The sequence below is a fragment of the Pempheris klunzingeri genome, chromosome 7 (assembly GCF_042242105.1).
Source record: "Pempheris klunzingeri isolate RE-2024b chromosome 7, fPemKlu1.hap1, whole genome shotgun sequence".
Classification (NCBI taxonomy): domain Eukaryota; kingdom Metazoa; phylum Chordata; class Actinopteri; order Acropomatiformes; family Pempheridae; genus Pempheris; species Pempheris klunzingeri.
In genome coordinates, this window is record NC_092018.1 from 24391797 (window position 1) to 24408073 (window position 16277).

The window sequence follows — 16277 nt, forward strand, 5'->3', positions numbered from 1 at the left end:
GGGTTGTTTTTTGTCTTACTGTGCACGCGGGGAAATTGCAAAGATAATGGGACTGCAGGGGAGGCTTTCTCCCTAACACGTGGGGGTAATTGGGTCACAGACATCAGTTAGTTCTCCAGCCCTGATTGCCTCTTGCATTGGATGCAGCCTCAAGGGTGTGAGCAGAAAAGGTTGCATCCTACAGAAGAGATGTCCAATCCACCAAAACATGAAGTCACTTGTTGTAGCTGCTGATTTTCAACTAACATCGTCTCTGCTTTAGATGTATTTTTGTTACTTCTGTTGAGTTTCAGTGTAAATGGAATTACAAGACTATTTTCAAGTTTTCCCTCTTTCATTTTCATTTACACATACATTTCATTGTTTTTTTTTTTTATCCCATTTTTGTATTAATTTTTCCCAAAATAAATGCATTTTTAATTTGGCAAAAGAAAATAAAGCTGAGGTTGCAAGCCTGGGGTCTTTTCTGCGCCGAGTAAATAGTGGATGGCATCATGAGACAGACTGAAATCTGTCATATCCTCTTCGCCATCAAGATACATCCTCATTAATTAAGTGCTCACTACAGCATAATAACTAAATGGTATGGAATTATTAATTAAAGTAGCAAACGGCTGTGTTTCACTAGTAGTCTCACGTCCCCTCAGCCCTTGGTATTATGTAAAAACATACCTCGCATGGAGGCCACTTGGAGAGCAGAGGGAAAGTGAGCAGGATTTAAATTGAATGCTCCTGCCCTTGTACACTTTCAGTTCAAACTACACAATACTCCAACTGTAATGCATTGTGGGTGATATACACCTCTGGAATAACCACTGTTGTCAGGACTCCCCCGAGGGTAAATGCTGAGGGGAAGACTAATAAAGCACAGCCAGTAAAAAGTTGCTTGTATAGTCACCATCGGATAAATTAGTACATAAAACATCAGATTATCATTATTGTTTTATTATTTTTCAGTGTCCAAAAATAACTTTCTTCTTTCTTTCTGATTCTTTGATGGATTACCAAGCCCTTGGATGGATTATGAGAACATGTGGCCGCTCGTTGTAACGCCTGAATGGTGCCAGCTGAATAGTTTTTAAAGTATCAGATATCATTAAAAGTGAATGCTTCTGTGATTGTAGACGGATTAAGTTATCTGTGTAGCATTCAGGTAACCACCACAAATCAATGTCGCAAAATATCTCGTACAAAGTGAGACCAATTTAAATATCATCTTTGTTAAAAACAACACTTACTTATGATTAATGATTATTTTTGTAATATGTACAATCTAGGAATATTGGCTCAGTCTACTGTTATACTCAATGGAAGTTAGTACAAGTAAGTGCACCAGCCAAATGTCTGACGTATGAATGCCACCAATAGTAGTTGGCTGTTATTTTAATGTGGCGTGGGTGACTGAGGTTGATCTAGCTGCTCTGTGTCTGTGATCGTTTCTCCCTCATTCTCAGCGTCCTGCTCCGGCTGCGGTTGCGGAGGCTGCTGGATGAGTCCTCCATCCTGAGCTGTGTTGTAGGAGCCGCAGCCGCTGCACTTCATCCCCAGCACGTGGAAAGGCACCGTGCAGTGGGCTTGGCAGTCATTACATATGATCTATAGTAAGGAAAAAACACAAGTAATGAATTGCATTTAAAGACAACCATTGGAATGATTATGCATAACAGTCAACAAGGTCCATTTTTAGCAGCGTTTCTACAGCTTTTACCGTAACCAGTACAGTCCAGTCTCTTGAAGCCTTTATCATCACAAACTGTTAATATAAATGCTAATGCGAAAAATAAAATCTACAGGACTCCTTTATAACCCACAGCAATCACTGTATGTATATCATGTTTTGGTTTATACGAGTGTGTGGATGAAACACCAGATTATGTTGAAAAAAATAAAAATTTGAGCATGTCTCAAAAGGAGATTTTCATTCTGAATCAACTTATGTTAAATATTCTGTGCATTGTATTGTATTACTGCAGTCTTACTTTGACAGTAGCACCCTGGTATTCTGTGGGCATCGGTGACTGAGCAATCTCTTTGTCTATCTGGTCCCAGTGGTCCTCCATGTTCCACGCAGAGTGCATACACAGAGGGCAGCGATACGCTCTAAAAACAAATACAGAACAATTACATTTAGTGGAAGGCCTCACAGTGTGTCTCTATGCTCTTTAGTAACACTGTTATTCAGAGAAAACAGGTTACATGGGTAGTCACACCATGTGTTTACATGCACTGTAGTAACCTGCTCACTTTAAGTCTAGTTATACTGTTGTACATGCAGCAGATTAGTAACCAGATTTATCACCTAACCCACACCTCATTTTGGAAGCATGGCTGATTCATTATAACAGCAGTGATTAAAGACACTGCAACATGGCTTCCTGACCTTTTTGAGCATTGTGTGTTTGTGCGAGTGTGTGTGTCTGTTGGAGCAGTCGCTGAGCGTCCAGAGGACAGAAGACAAGACAGTCTTTTGTCATGTGCCTGTGTACTGGTAAAAAAGCTAGTTAGAAACCTGGTTTCCAAAGAAATCAGCATTCTCCAGGGAAAATTAGGTTTGAAACCAGGTTTCCTGTTTATATGACATTTAAGAAAAAAAGTTTACTGGAGAAAGCCGAGTGTCACCTGGTTACTTAAATGCATGTACACGAACTGACTGATGCAGGACTAAATTGTTCCAGCGACATCTGAAATGTGTATGTCAAACAACAAAGTAATACATTAACCTGGAACAAGCCCATAATCTGGTCAATTTAACATTACCAGGAAATAAAAACCTATCAGACATACCCAGTTCTGACCATGTCATCAAAGCAGGTCCTGTAGGGGATGGAAAAAAAAACACGTACATTGTTACCTTTATGTCATAATAGGTATTGAACTATAAATGAAAATAACTACAGTTAACTAAAGTAAATGTAGGGCTTGAAAATATAACACAAGTTTACATCAAGAATATATCATTTCAATTATCTTCAACTTTGTAATTATACATTTCTTTTCTTAATTTACTGATAGTATGAGTATTTTAATAATAATAAAACTTACATACAAACAGCAAAATATACATACTTTAATCCCACCACCCTGAGCTGCTAGTATTTAGAGAATGATAAGTCATACTTGTGCAAAAGATGGCCGCATGGAAGTACGTGAGCTCCAATTCTGGACGTGTGAATATCCTGTGCGTACAAAAGAAATTCACATCAAATTGTAGAGAAAGTAAAAATTCAACATCCCTGGCCCCTTAATGTGTTAAAGGCTCTATTACCTCCATGCACACCGGACAGTTCTGCCTTGACACATTTTCGACACACTGAAACACATAAAACAACAGCAGTGAGGATACTCATTTACTCAATGCAATACTGATGTGTCTGGATGAGAAACAGACGCAGGGCGATAATCACCTTGTGGTTTCCATGGAGATCCTGGGCTAAACACAGATTGCACTTCTCACAGTGGAAATACTTCTCCCTGGGCCCAATCCTGAAGAGGTAACAACACAGCGTCAATTACACAGACGACACTCACCTCGTGGATAAATAATGTATGAATGCACGTCAGAGGATGTCACTTCAACGCACTGAAAAAAAGAAAAACAATCTGTTCTCATCGGCAAAGAATTTCTTTGATTATATCCTGTGCGTTTGCAGGAAAAGTCCTTGGCGGGTATAGACATTACCAACCATTAACTTGAATTACTGTAGCAAGAAAATGACAAATTTTGTATGCAACTTTGGTATTTGTTCCCCAAATATTCACATCATTATTATTTGAAGAAAAAAAAAAAGTAACACACCATGTAATGAGTATTTTAGAAATGTAAACTCTAGTATTGCTCACCGGCATATTCCACAGGGCTGACAGTGGTACTGCTTTTTATCCTTGTCAAACAAGTGGCAAATGTCACAGTAATACTCCCCAAACTGCACATGACACTGCTGGCAGGCTTGCTGTGCCTAAAAGAGTGCAAACACATGCACACACAAATGCATCATAAAAGACCAGAAGGAAAGAAAAGAGACTTAATTTAAGATCACCAAGTGGTCCCGCACACAGGCCTCAGTTCGTTTATCTCGCTGCTACCTGCTGCACCGTCTGACACTCAGAGCACTGCACTTCTTTGACTTTGAATCGATCCATCTGGTGGTTTTCCTCTGCATCGTGGCACAGCCGACACACATACAGTTTACCACAGCAAGGCGCCTGCAGTTACGTAGAAACATGGGATTAGATGGGGCATAGGCAGGTGAACGGTGGGTGTGCCAGTCATAGTCACGTCAGGTTATGTTTGTACTTGTCAACAATAAATTCGTTTCCAGCTGCAATAGTTTTAAAGAGAGGTTCATTTAAAGTTTCGGTTTATTTTTCTCTACGCGAGAATGTAATAACGTGCCAACACGTATGACTTAAGCTACATAGTAAGTGAAAGGCAAACTATCATATTCCAATTCTCACTAAACTCTAAAGCACTCACCACTTCCCTAATGTGGGGCAACTAACGAACATATAACACGCACAAACTAATTTGTCATAACGACATATAGCTGCTGTTACCGGCTAGCGTCTGAGTACCTAGCTAGCAACGACTGGTTGCTTACTAGCTCTATGCACTGGCCCCACTCGTCATAGCAAAGCCGCAGTGAGGCATATTCAACATCAATATTGCCCCTATTATGTAAATATGGCAAATATATACAACACATATCAAAAAGTTCACTCACTTTCAATAAGCAACTGCGTACATAATGTTCACAACCAGGAGAAGCCATGTTTCCTCCAAAACCTGACTATCTCTTCTTCGAGTGCGACTAAGACCTCTTCTTCTTCTTCTTCTTGTTATTTGCGAGCGCAGGGGCAGCAACACTGCCCCCTTCCGTCAGACACTCGTAGGTGGCTCAGTTGCACATGGACACTGCTACAAATGCTAAAACTGTTAGCGAATTACATTGCTTTTTTTATGTACTAAAAGAATGATAGCTGTGGTAAGCTAAGTCGATATGACAGAATATCACTACCTGCACCCCTGTTCAGTGATACACTATCTGCTATTTGAGCAATTATCAATTACCCTCCCTACTCCACCCTGCTAAATGTAGATAGCTTAATAAATCTAGTTTTCTCACATGATGTATCACAGCGCCGCTGGTGTAGTGGTATCATGCAAGATTCCCATTCTTGCGACCCGGGTTCGATTCCCGGGCGGCGCACGTGTTTTGTCTTATGGAGAACCCGTAAAGTAAAATATCACATTGCATCATTAATTTAATTAACTGTATGTACTGTAGCAGACACTGTTGAAGCCATAGAGCCCTTTGCAAATAACTTGTACTGATTGATTGGTTTACATTCTTTTCCCAGATGTGTCCAGCTGTAATTTCTCCAACGTTTTTGTATTTTAGTCGATTAAGCTATGATCACAAACAGTGTAATAAAAAAAATAATTCAGTACAGTTTTATGCAAAGCTACAAAACTCACTGAATTTGCAGTTTACGCCACACAGATGTGGAGGCACATCTACGTATGTGGGAGAAAGAGCGCTTGGTTTTGGCTTTATTTCAGCGCGCAGGTTGACGCTGCTGACGCCGCTCCTCCGCCATCTTCAACTTCCTATTGTTTGCATCAGACTGAGGCTGTCTGCGGTGTGTGCGAGAGCAGAACCGACCACCGATTTATCATTAAGTAGTAGATATAACTTTTACGTTCGCGGTCGCTCAAGTATAGCACAAACCATTTGTATGTCATTGGATTAACGACCTCTCAGGACGCGACCACTAAACCTTGACGATGGAGGACGATCAACCCAGAACCTTGTGAGTAACAGCGGCCCTGTCTATGTCCTGGATGGGAAGGCTCCGTGTAACTACGGCGCGTCCGAAATGTTTCCACGTTGTTGTTTCAATTAAAAACTAGGAAACCGTGTATTTTTTCCCCAAATTTGGGATTAAATTAGCTTTATCCTTCCACGACGACAACAGCTACGTTACTAAATGTAATAGGTTACATAGAATTTTCGACATGAAGGTAAAGTTCTGTTTGATCTAGTCATATAAATAGACGGAACCCTAACTCGCCTGAAAATGAAACTGCAGAGCTAGCTAATGCTAGTTATCACTAGCTAAAGATGCGAACGCAGCTAGCAGCCACTTCTTCTCAAACGCACATGCTCTCATTAAATGTTAGTTCTTTTGTTCTTTTCACAAAAAGAGTATGTATATTATTATCGGTAGACAGCCGTTAGCGAGACCGTCGCTCCAGGGTACAATATTTATACAAGTACCGTTAAGTTACCAGCCCTCTTAGCATGAGGCCCTTTTGAATCGGCTAGCGTTATGTTAAGCTAGCTGACAGACAAGCCACGTCAACGCTCGGAGAGACGGCCCGGGGCAGCTCCAGTAATGGGGTGACCGTACTTTAGTTATCTACGTAAATCCGAGACTATCCCCAATTGTATCTAGTCCGGTATAATTTTTGTTTTTATGTCAGTTTAAGGAATTGTTGTGGGTTGTAGCTAGCCGGTTAACTAGCCTTTGTTTGCATGCTACTTCCTGTTTGACAAAGACTCAATGCCCCATCTCTCTCCTTGCTTGCAGGTATGTGGGGAATCTGTCCAGGGATGTCACCGAGCCCCTCATCCTACAGGTTTTCACACAGATAGGACCCTGCAAGAGCTGTAAAATGATAGTAGATGTGAGTGCTATCCCCTCTGGTATGTAACATTTGACCATAATAAATGGCAGTCAATGGTGGCCTGAAAGGTGGGGATGCTGCTCATGAACTTCTCTCATGAATCTACAAATGTTCTTGATATTGATCATCCTCTCCCAGTCTCTTATATCAGGCCTTACATCGTAAACTGCATCAGGTGACTCCTGTCGTTTGCACTGATGAAATTGTCATTGATGTGTACTTAATATCAGTCTTGTTTTTCCATTGACAGACGGCTGGAAATGATCCTTACTGCTTTGTGGAGTTCTATGACCACAGGCATGCTGCTGCCTCTTTGGCAGCTATGAATGGAAGGAAAATAATGGGTAAGGTAAGCTATCGTGTCTACAGGGTGAGTTGGGATGGGTGGGCTTCGGGTATGGGGAATGTAGCTTGCATGCCCTCTTTAAAAAGAAATCTGAAAAAAAAAAAAACTAGTGGACTGCTTGCAATTATATTTCATTAATTTGACAGGGTTTTCCAACTGACAATGAGAAGCCGCAGGAGCAAGCATCCAAATCAGAACTTGAACATTTCAGAGCACTGCTACTGTCAGAAAGTAATCTCCCTGCCAGTAAAATTAGATTCATCATGGCCTGTTAAATCTAATGGTCTTGAAATATATGAAGCTGTAGTGTTAGGTGTGGAGGAATGTTGTCATTATGTGACCTGAATGAAGTGAGCGAGTTAAGTGAGGGTTGAGAGGAAGACATTGCTGATGAGAACGTAATTAAAGGATCTACAGAACAAGTCGGTGTTATACTGTTAATAAAATCTTCAAGACCATGTAAGCTACATTGGAAAGCTAGTAGAACAAAACATGTTTTTTGGGAGTTGGACAAAGTCAGGTTATCTGGAACGACAAAGCATTAGCATCTTAATCTGCGCATTTAAAAGACTAGAGAGCCACATAAAAGAATATTACAGTGATGCAGGTGTAATAGTGAATTTAGGTTTTGAAATCAATGCTAGGACATAAATCCTAATGACTGTGACACTGAACTGAGGTACCACACTAGGTGGCTCACTAATATCTGCATTTCTTTTAGAATTTGGTGTATGCTCCCCCAACATTATAATTCAACAGTGTACTGATGCTCCACTTGCATCATATTGCGTTTATGCTCTTTGCTATTTTGCTAAGAAATTCCCACATCCATTTATGAAATTCAGTCAGCAGTTATAGGTCAGTTGCAGTGTATTTTCTGTTACGTTAATTTAGATGTAAAGTTTGATCCAAGGTCAATTTTCTTGCACTATGTCACTTGACACACAGCAGACAGAAAGTGAGAGAGTGACAAGGCACCATATCATACTGAATTTAAAGTCTCTTTAAGTAAAACACCTTTTAAAGCAATGCTTAAGTCATACACCCTTAAAGTGGAGATGACCAGGTTTTACTGTGAGTGATATAAACATACCCCACCTGGCCTGTTCTTTCTCTGTCCTTCTCCGCAGGAGGTCAAAGTCAACTGGGCCACGACGCCAACCAGCCAAAAAAAAGACACAAGTAGTAAGTACAAGTCCTCAGCAGTGGGGCTACATGCTGGCATAAATTCATTTACGTGAAATGTCTGATTCACTGGCACAGAAATGCAGATGAGGAAGACGGAAGATCGCAGGAAAATATTTTGTTTGCGTGCATGCCAAATATTTGCATATTTTTCATTCATTTCATTCTCTTGTCTGGAATGTGGCCCACAACGATGACACCCTTTTTGCCTTTCCCCTTTTAATTAAATGTGATTAAAATCAGCAGTTCCAGGCAGGAAATCGCAATCATGGAGAAGCTTCAGATAGAATGTGTATTGTGATATATGGTATGTGTGACCTATATATTTTTTTTTTTTACCCCATAGATCATTTTCACGTCTTCGTTGGAGACCTGAGCCCAGAAATAACTACAGAAGACGTCAAAGCTGCCTTCGGCCCGTTTGGCAGGATATCGTAAGTATTGAGATTTACTGATTAAATCAAGGATAGACGGTAGAAAATCAGTTGTATTGTTGCTTTAAGTATTGTTAGTCCCTGTCCTGCCTCATACTAATAAAACCTGTGAAAATAGTGGAAATCTTGGGTAAGTAAGTTCATAGAGGGAATCCCACAGGAAAACCCATGTTTAATCTAATTCGGAGGTTTTGAATGAGATAAACCACCAGAAGGCTAAACCATTATTCTTGTACACCTTCAGTACTGTTGAGCCCGGTGTTATGCTGGATGTTCTTAATGTACTCTTATTGGTGTGTCTGTCCACAGAGATGCTCGTGTTGTGAAAGATATGGCTACAGGGAAATCTAAAGGCTATGGCTTTGTGTCTTTCTTCAACAAATGGGTACGTGCAGAGACATGAGTCATCAAATTATTAATGTTGCTGTAACATCACTCTAATTCTGCTGTCATTGGTGGGGTTCCTGTGGTGTCATTGAACATGCTCCAAAAAGCTAATGTCTCTCCTGTTGTAGAGTGCCTGTGAAGTATTTGTATTTATTAATTTATGAAGTTTCTTCCCCACACATGACTTTGTTCTGTTCTGCTGAAGTGGAAAGATTCTAGATTTAACATCATTAGACCGTAGCTCAATGGAATAACCAGATTCTTTCTTGGTTCCAGGATGCAGAGAACGCCATTCAGCAGATGGGTGGCCAGTGGTTAGGAGGCAGACAGATTCGAACTAACTGGGCCACAAGAAAGCCCCCCGCCCCGAAGACCACCTATGAAAGTGCGTTGTCGTAAAAGTCATGTTCATGTTTTTCTTGTTCATACAGGCTGCTGGATTCACATATTAACAGTAGCAGTGTCTCCGTCTTCTCCTGACAGATAACTCCAAGCACCTGTCCTTTGATGAAGTAGTAAATCAGTCCAGCCCCAGTAACTGCACTGTGTACTGTGGCGGAGTCAGCACAGGACTGACAGGTAATGACTACTATCAGTACTATTGCCACCATGACAATGACGCTGCCAGTGGTAGTATCGGGTGCTTACAGCAAGTGTAATCCGTGTAGCCGTGGCTTATAGAGCTGTGCCATAGAACTCAATGGTTGCCAAGAACTATTGGCAACACATGAAAGAGCTGCACTATTTCAATAGTTGATATGTTCAATATTAAAATGAATACGGCCACTGTACCATATCACTCTCAGGCCTTCAAACTAACAAATCAGTCCAAAAACACAAGAGGATCACACAGCATGCTCTGTGATTCGGTATTTTAAATCCACAACTTGCAGGATTGTTTCGGAATATACTTCAGGGCAAGTCAGGGCAGTATTTTTGTATGTCTTTTCTAAGCGTTTTGAATGACGGCATAAACTATACCCAGCTGTGGCTACACATAAAATACCTGGCAGCAGGAATAATTCATTGCGGACTTTGTCTCTTCAGAGAAAATCGTTGATTATAATGAAAAGATAAAGTAACGCCAGTGTTATCTGTTTGTCATTACAAAAGTTTGATTAAGTCTATCCTTCTCAGAGAAGGCGTTCTAAAGCAAAAATGTGAATTTAATTTAAAACAACTCACCTCCGGATGTCAGTATGCAACACTTGTGACGTAGCAAATGTATTTTCATGAAACATCAACCGTCACGGAAACGAGATCTAATGTCCCTGATCTGTTTGGCTTTCAGAGCAACTGATGAGACAGACCTTCTCTCCCTTTGGACAAATCATGGAAATCAGAGTTTTCCCAGACAAAGGCTATTCATTTGTGAGGTGTGTGATAGTTTCTGTCAAATCTGTATGTTTCTTCAGTGCCCACAGTTTAATATTCATCCTCTTTTTTTTACAGTCAATCTGTGAAATGAGGTTCGGCATGCCCTTAGTCTCTCTCTCTCTCCCTCTGCTTTTGTCCAGGTTTAACTCCCATGAGTCAGCAGCCCATGCCATTGTGTCAGTGAATGGCACTTCAATAGAGGGCCACATAGTCAAATGCTACTGGGGTAAAGAGACCCCAGACATGATGAACCCGATGCAGCAGATGCCTATGCCCCAGGTAAGGACACTACATCCAGTACGTGCTGAATAAAGAAAACCGTCACCAGTTGCCGTTTTCTCAGACGTTTGGAGGACGACATGAGCATCATGTATGAATGCAGGAGAAAAGTTACTGCTGCTGTTTATTAATCTGAATAAGTTCTAACATTGACTGATTTGAAACCAAAACCCAGGAGGTGTTGAACGTCACATCAAAAAGGAATTTAAAAAGCATTTTGCCCTCTTTTTATTGAATTTAATGTTGAAGGAGAATGTAAAACCAGAATTTTAAGTAAAAAAAACACACAGTACTAATTGTTGTCATTTCACAATCTTAGATTATTATATTTTTTGCCTTTGTTTCAAACTTAAACCATACCAAACCTGTACTGTACCCTAACAGCAGAACAAGATGAGCTTCCCTGCAGCCCAGCCCTATGGACAATGGGGCCAGTGGTACGGCAACGGGCCCCAGATCAGCCAGTACGTCCCAAATGGGTGGCAGGTCCCCACCTACGGTGTCTATGGCCAGGCTTGGAACCAGCAGGGCTTCAAGTAAGTAGCACGGTGTGCACAGGGCTCCCCTTCACCGCCTCCTTCTACTCCAGCACCACCAGGGTCCCCCTTCAAGACCGGGGCAGCGAAAGCCAACTCTGGCCACAGGAGGGAGCCATGAACTCCCTCCCTCCCTCGACCCCACATCCTCCCTCCCCCCCTCGCCAACCCCTCACCTTGCTCATCTTGAGAAGATTGAGAAATAAACACACACACATACACAGAGAACGGTCTGAACTTTAATTTTGTTGGTAGTCATGCGTCAGTGTGTCATTACTGCTCACTGTGCACAGCACATCCTAATAAGTGTTCCAAAATGTTTTTGTCATTTGAATTACAGCGCATAGTTATTCAAAACCGTAGTCTGTTCCAAAAATGACTGTAAGAAAACATGACATAAACTAGCTAAAAGCTTTTTTTTTTTTTTTTTTTTTTTTTTTAAAGACATTAAATTCAAAGATAATTGACTGAACAAGACAAATGCTAAAACTCAGAACAACGTTTTCACTTACTGTCCACAGCTGGGGACAGTCGATGAAGAATTAATTTCCCTCTTTGTAAGAATGCATTCTGTGTATAAGCACTGTTAAGGCTGTTCAGTTGTTTTGTATGTCTACAGTCATCAGCTTTTAACATTATTTTCCTTTTGATTTCATTGATTTTTTTTTTTTTTTTTTACATATACCTGGGTATCTGATCTGTATATGAATGTCATTAGGACATGTTAAATATAATTTGTAGGTTGTTATCAAATTTTGCTTTATTTAGACATTCTATGTGCAGTGATGTTTTGTGCACCCAAGAAAAATAAAGAGGCCATATGATGTTGACAAATTCCTGGTGAACAGCTGTATGAATAGGCTCTGTACAAAGGTGTGAGGAAATGAACAGTGATAGCGTGTTTGTCGAATGTACAGTAAATGCACAATTCCTAAGAAAGAGGCTAGGCCTATCTTGACTTGAAATTTGAAGATACAACTTTATCCTGTATAAGCTGTCTTTAACTCCACACTGAATTTAGTGCAAGACTTAAAATACATCATGTGAATTAGGTGAGAATTTACTTTTTTTTTTTTGTTCTACTTTGTGGCCAAATGTAGAAGTGTTGCAAGAGGAATGAAGATAATCTATGTTGTATACAGCACAGCTTATCTGTCTGTCGGCTGGTTACAGCTGTCGTATGTTTGTGGTTATCAGCAGTTGGGAAGGGAGGGGGGGTTAGAAAGGAATATTTAGCCTGCTGCGCTTAGCCTGTATGCTCTTTGTCTGCTTGCCCACCTGTGTTTAATCAAATGACACCTACCATTGGCCCCTCCTAAGAGCCCTCTACTTTCTTTTTTTTTTTTTCCCCTGTTTTTTGCTAGCTTGATTTTTGCCCAGCCTGCCTCACCCCACAACCTCTGATAACTCTGTTTGCCTTCTTGTTCTCATTCTAGCCTGTCCAGATTCTAGTAGCTCTAATATGAACCGTCCCTTTTGCTCACTTTCGCCTTGTCTCTTCTAACCTGCTGGCATTTGTCTTTCTGTCTCTCTCTCTCTCTCTCTCTCTCTCTCTCTCTCTGTACCTCATTTTTTGCAGTCACTTACCGGCCAGTGCTGGGTGGACTGGCATGAGCGCCATCAGTAACGGTGGGGTTATGGAGCCTACACAGGGATTGAATGGGAGTATGCTAGCCAACCAACCTGGTATGGGAGCTGCAGGATACCCCACACACTGATAAGTGGGCAGGGTGGGAGATTTGTCAACCATCAGCCTCTTACTGGCTGTACGGTGCCCCGCGGGGCTGTGTAATAACACCGCCTCCATTTGTGGCAGGACTAAGACTTTTACTGGGATGTGGAACCTAATGGGAAGGTTGACGTCAATAGGAGATGTAAATGGGATTTCATGGGGGGTTGAGGTAACAGGAGCCAGGGAGGAGCGATTGACCTACGCAGGTATTTACACCCTTTGTGGTAGGCAAGACTGGCCATGAACCAGGGCTCTTACCATTTTTAAGTTAACTGTAAATGAGTATAAAACTGTAAAGGAGAAACTTTTGGATTTTTTTTCCCGGGTTTTACAAATAGCTTCCATTTTCACATCGTTCCTCTCACACAGCCACAGAGAGGTCTGACTTTTTTTTTTTTTTTTTTTTTAAGAAACTGTTCAAGTCTGAGTCGTGCTAAGTTATGAACCTTAGTTATTATTTGAGGAATGGAAATCTGTTTCATTTGTTCTCATTTTCTCTTGGATAAAAATCAATCGCAGGGATTGTTGCCACTGCTGTTTCTCTGTAAGGGCAGATAAATATTGCACAGTTTTTCTTCTCTTGTACTTGGACAAATTTGACTACCAAGAGTGTTTTTCCTTTTTGCATTCCATTTCTCTTCATATCTTTTTCGGACAGCCTCAAATCTTTTTTCGCCACATGTAAATAACCATTGATTCATTTGAAACAATGTAAGTAAAATGCTACTGTTAACTGTGGGTGCTTGCTTTCTTTTTTGTTTTGATAACTCGACAGTTAACTCCAACATTGTACGTAGCAGAGTGGCACTATCAAATGTGACACTGGCACAGTGCAACACACGATTCTTCCATGCAGGGATAAGACAGCATTGCCATGCAGTGCATACTTAACATTTAACACAATTCAAATGTTAAAGGGTGAACATGTTTGACACTTATGATGGTTTTTAAATAGCTATTGAAACGCCAGTATTTTATATCAAAAATCTGAGTGGAATAAACCTTTACACTTGCTCTTTTTGCCAGAGAAATGGGGAGGCCTACATTGTAACTGTTGCCTTATAGAGCTGGTTTCTTTTACCTGATAAAGATACTCTTTTTAATTAGGCAGTGCCTACTGACATTTTCAGACCCTTTTGTTTAGAAAGGTGTTAGCCCTGAGAACTGATGACTCTGCTACTGTAATCAATGTTTTCTTGCTTTGTCCAATTAAAATGCTAATGCACATAAACCACACCACGGGTTTGTTTTCCTTTCTCTCACGGAGGAGTTGTTATTCCGGGAAACATTTATGGAGCCTTCGCTCAGAAACTGCCTGTGAAAAGCTGAAAGTGTATTTCTTTTATCAGCTGGTCCACTGAAGTAAAACATCTGTTTAAAGTAATAAACATACTGGAAAGGGACAGGTGTATTTCACAACATTAATAACGACTGCATTCCGCTCTGGCATCGTGTGCTAGCTAGCTGAGACACCTTATGGAACGGTGCCATTGTCTTTCCAGGCTCTGACAAGTCAAAATATCTGCCGTTTTAATGTTGGTGGGGTTGATGGTTTAACCGGTGATAACACTCATTTCACATTGTGCTACATATAGCAAGAAAGTCTTACATGATGAACATTCACAGTAGGAGTAGACAGAAATGGTGAGTTTAGTTTGTGTTTTGAGTACTCAGGATGGGGTCAACTGTTGCCTCCAGCATGATCAGGTTAAATAGCAAGACTGCTTTTAGAAAAGCAATAGCACAAAGGCACTATGAAATAATATGACACCGCCTGCACGGCTTTCACTGAAAGACAAAAGGATCACCTGAATGATCGTGACATTTTATTTTCATAAAGTTTCAAAACTGATTTTAGGTTTATTGCGCTGCAGTGGGAAGCTTGGTCCGTGCAAAGCACCTGTTCACCTTGTAACAACCATATGTTCCATAAAAGCATGCAGGCAGCCTAAATATAAACTGTGAATGCTGTTAACCTCTTTAGACCCGAGCTCTTGTTTGATATGCATTTTTTATTTCTCCTTGCTATTTTGGGCTTATTGCACAAGTATAAAACCTAAGCATCATCTTTTTACATGGTGTAGTTTTAGAGAAAAATTATGTCCACATATGTGGACAATCGGTCTTAATTTCCAGAAAACACAAGTCACCTTTGTGCAAAACTCTTTATTTCCACCCTGAACATAGCAGTTTTTTTTCCTGACTGCTTTTGAATGTATTTATAACACATACAAAACATATTTTGAACATGTTTTGAAAATCACGGTGCAAAAAACAATATGAAATATCAACAATTTTGTCCACATACATGTCCATACGGCCCCAGCTAAGCAGAATTAACTACTATGGTAATATAACCCAAAATGTGTACGCCAGGTCTTTAGAGGTTATACAACACCTGCTTATTTCCTGGTGACTTGAGAACATCCCCGTGGTGAAGCCAAGAAGCTGGGTGCCACGAGTCTGTCGTTGTGGACTTGTGCACCAGATGGCGCTCTCTGCCCATGTTCTCTGCGTGGTCCCCTGGAGCAGGTGGCTAGCTCTGCTGCTATTTAGCACCATGTCTCTCAGACCATCAGCCAGTCTGTCAGCATGCTGAATGACTGTCTGCCACGCTGATGCATGTTTGTGAGCGAACACCACTGTCCACGTGTGAGTTTCACACTCGCAAAACATTTATTTTCTGTGTTTTGCAGTCAGTGTACAACAGTTCTCCTGTAAACATGTCTCCGGTTTAAGAAACTCTATGTAACACCCTGCATGTTCACACTGTGTGTGTGTTTCACGTGAGGCCGCAGTGCCAGCTCTCCTCACTCAGAGTTATTGGGACTCTGACAGCCACGCAGTCTGTCTGGCTGGAATAACAGGCAGCAAGAACTGACAGGCTGATAAATGGTTTGTCTCTTCACAGCTGCTCAGCCAGGACCCGACTGGGCTTTAATGGACGGAGAGTCTGTTAGAGAGAGAGAGAGAGAGAGAGAGAGAGAGAGATGTCAGGAGATGAGTTAGTGAACAGATTACAGCTGAAATCAATCAAGGCGGCCATGCTCACTTTCTTTCTTTGTCTGTCCTGCTTCCTCTCTCTGATCCCTCTGTTTTTTGAGTTACTTTAACCAAAAAGTGCAAATCTTCACCCTTTCCTCTGAATAACATCCTCTTCATGGTCCGTCCTTGTGGGGCGGAGAGAAAACACTGCAGGCTCAGTTTAACATTAAGGGAAAGTTCTGTCACTGTGTGCCATCCGTCTTACAAGTGCAACATTCTTTCATGTCTCTTCATCTATTAAAGCTTCATTTCCCCTCTGAGCATCCAC

The 16277-nt window shown here is 41.1% G+C and overlaps 2 protein-coding genes and 1 non-coding gene across 4 annotated transcripts; 2 read left to right on the top strand and 1 right to left on the bottom strand.

Moving 5' to 3' along the window:
• Window positions 1–929: 929 nt before the first annotated feature.
• On the bottom strand, window positions 930–4802 carry rchy1 (ring finger and CHY zinc finger domain containing 1). Its single transcript, XM_070833773.1, has 9 exons — window positions 4722–4802; window positions 4084–4203; window positions 3841–3956; window positions 3405–3483; window positions 3266–3310; window positions 3118–3176; window positions 2785–2814; window positions 1980–2100; window positions 930–1596 (listed from the first exon to the last, which is right to left on the bottom strand). The coding sequence occupies exons 1-9, from the start codon at window positions 4767–4769 to the stop codon at window positions 1384–1386; spliced, it is 831 nt and encodes a 276-aa protein (XP_070689874.1). The 5' UTR covers window positions 4770–4802; the 3' UTR covers window positions 930–1383.
• A 334-nt stretch (window positions 4803–5136) lies between these two features.
• On the top strand, window positions 5137–5207 carry trnag-ccc (transfer RNA glycine (anticodon CCC)). Its single transcript has one exon. It is a non-coding gene; the product is annotated as a tRNA-Gly (tRNA).
• Window positions 5208–5619: 412 nt separating this feature from the next.
• LOC139203456 (cytotoxic granule associated RNA binding protein TIA1-like) lies at window positions 5620–14200 on the top strand. 2 transcript variants are annotated; one of them, XM_070833203.1, is made up of 12 exons: window positions 5620–5811; window positions 6592–6688; window positions 6939–7037; window positions 8165–8219; window positions 8566–8653; window positions 8963–9038; window positions 9317–9425; window positions 9524–9619; window positions 10332–10416; window positions 10558–10696; window positions 11081–11232; window positions 12812–14200. In XM_070833203.1, exons 1-12 carry the CDS (start codon window positions 5786–5788, stop codon window positions 12948–12950), a joined length of 1161 nt encoding a protein of 386 aa, XP_070689304.1. In that variant the 5' UTR covers window positions 5620–5785; the 3' UTR covers window positions 12951–14200. The 2 variants fall into 2 exon arrangements, with proteins under 2 accessions (XP_070689304.1, XP_070689305.1); XM_070833204.1 differs by having other exon boundaries at window positions 11084–11232.
• Window positions 14201–16277: the final 2077 nt, after the last annotated feature.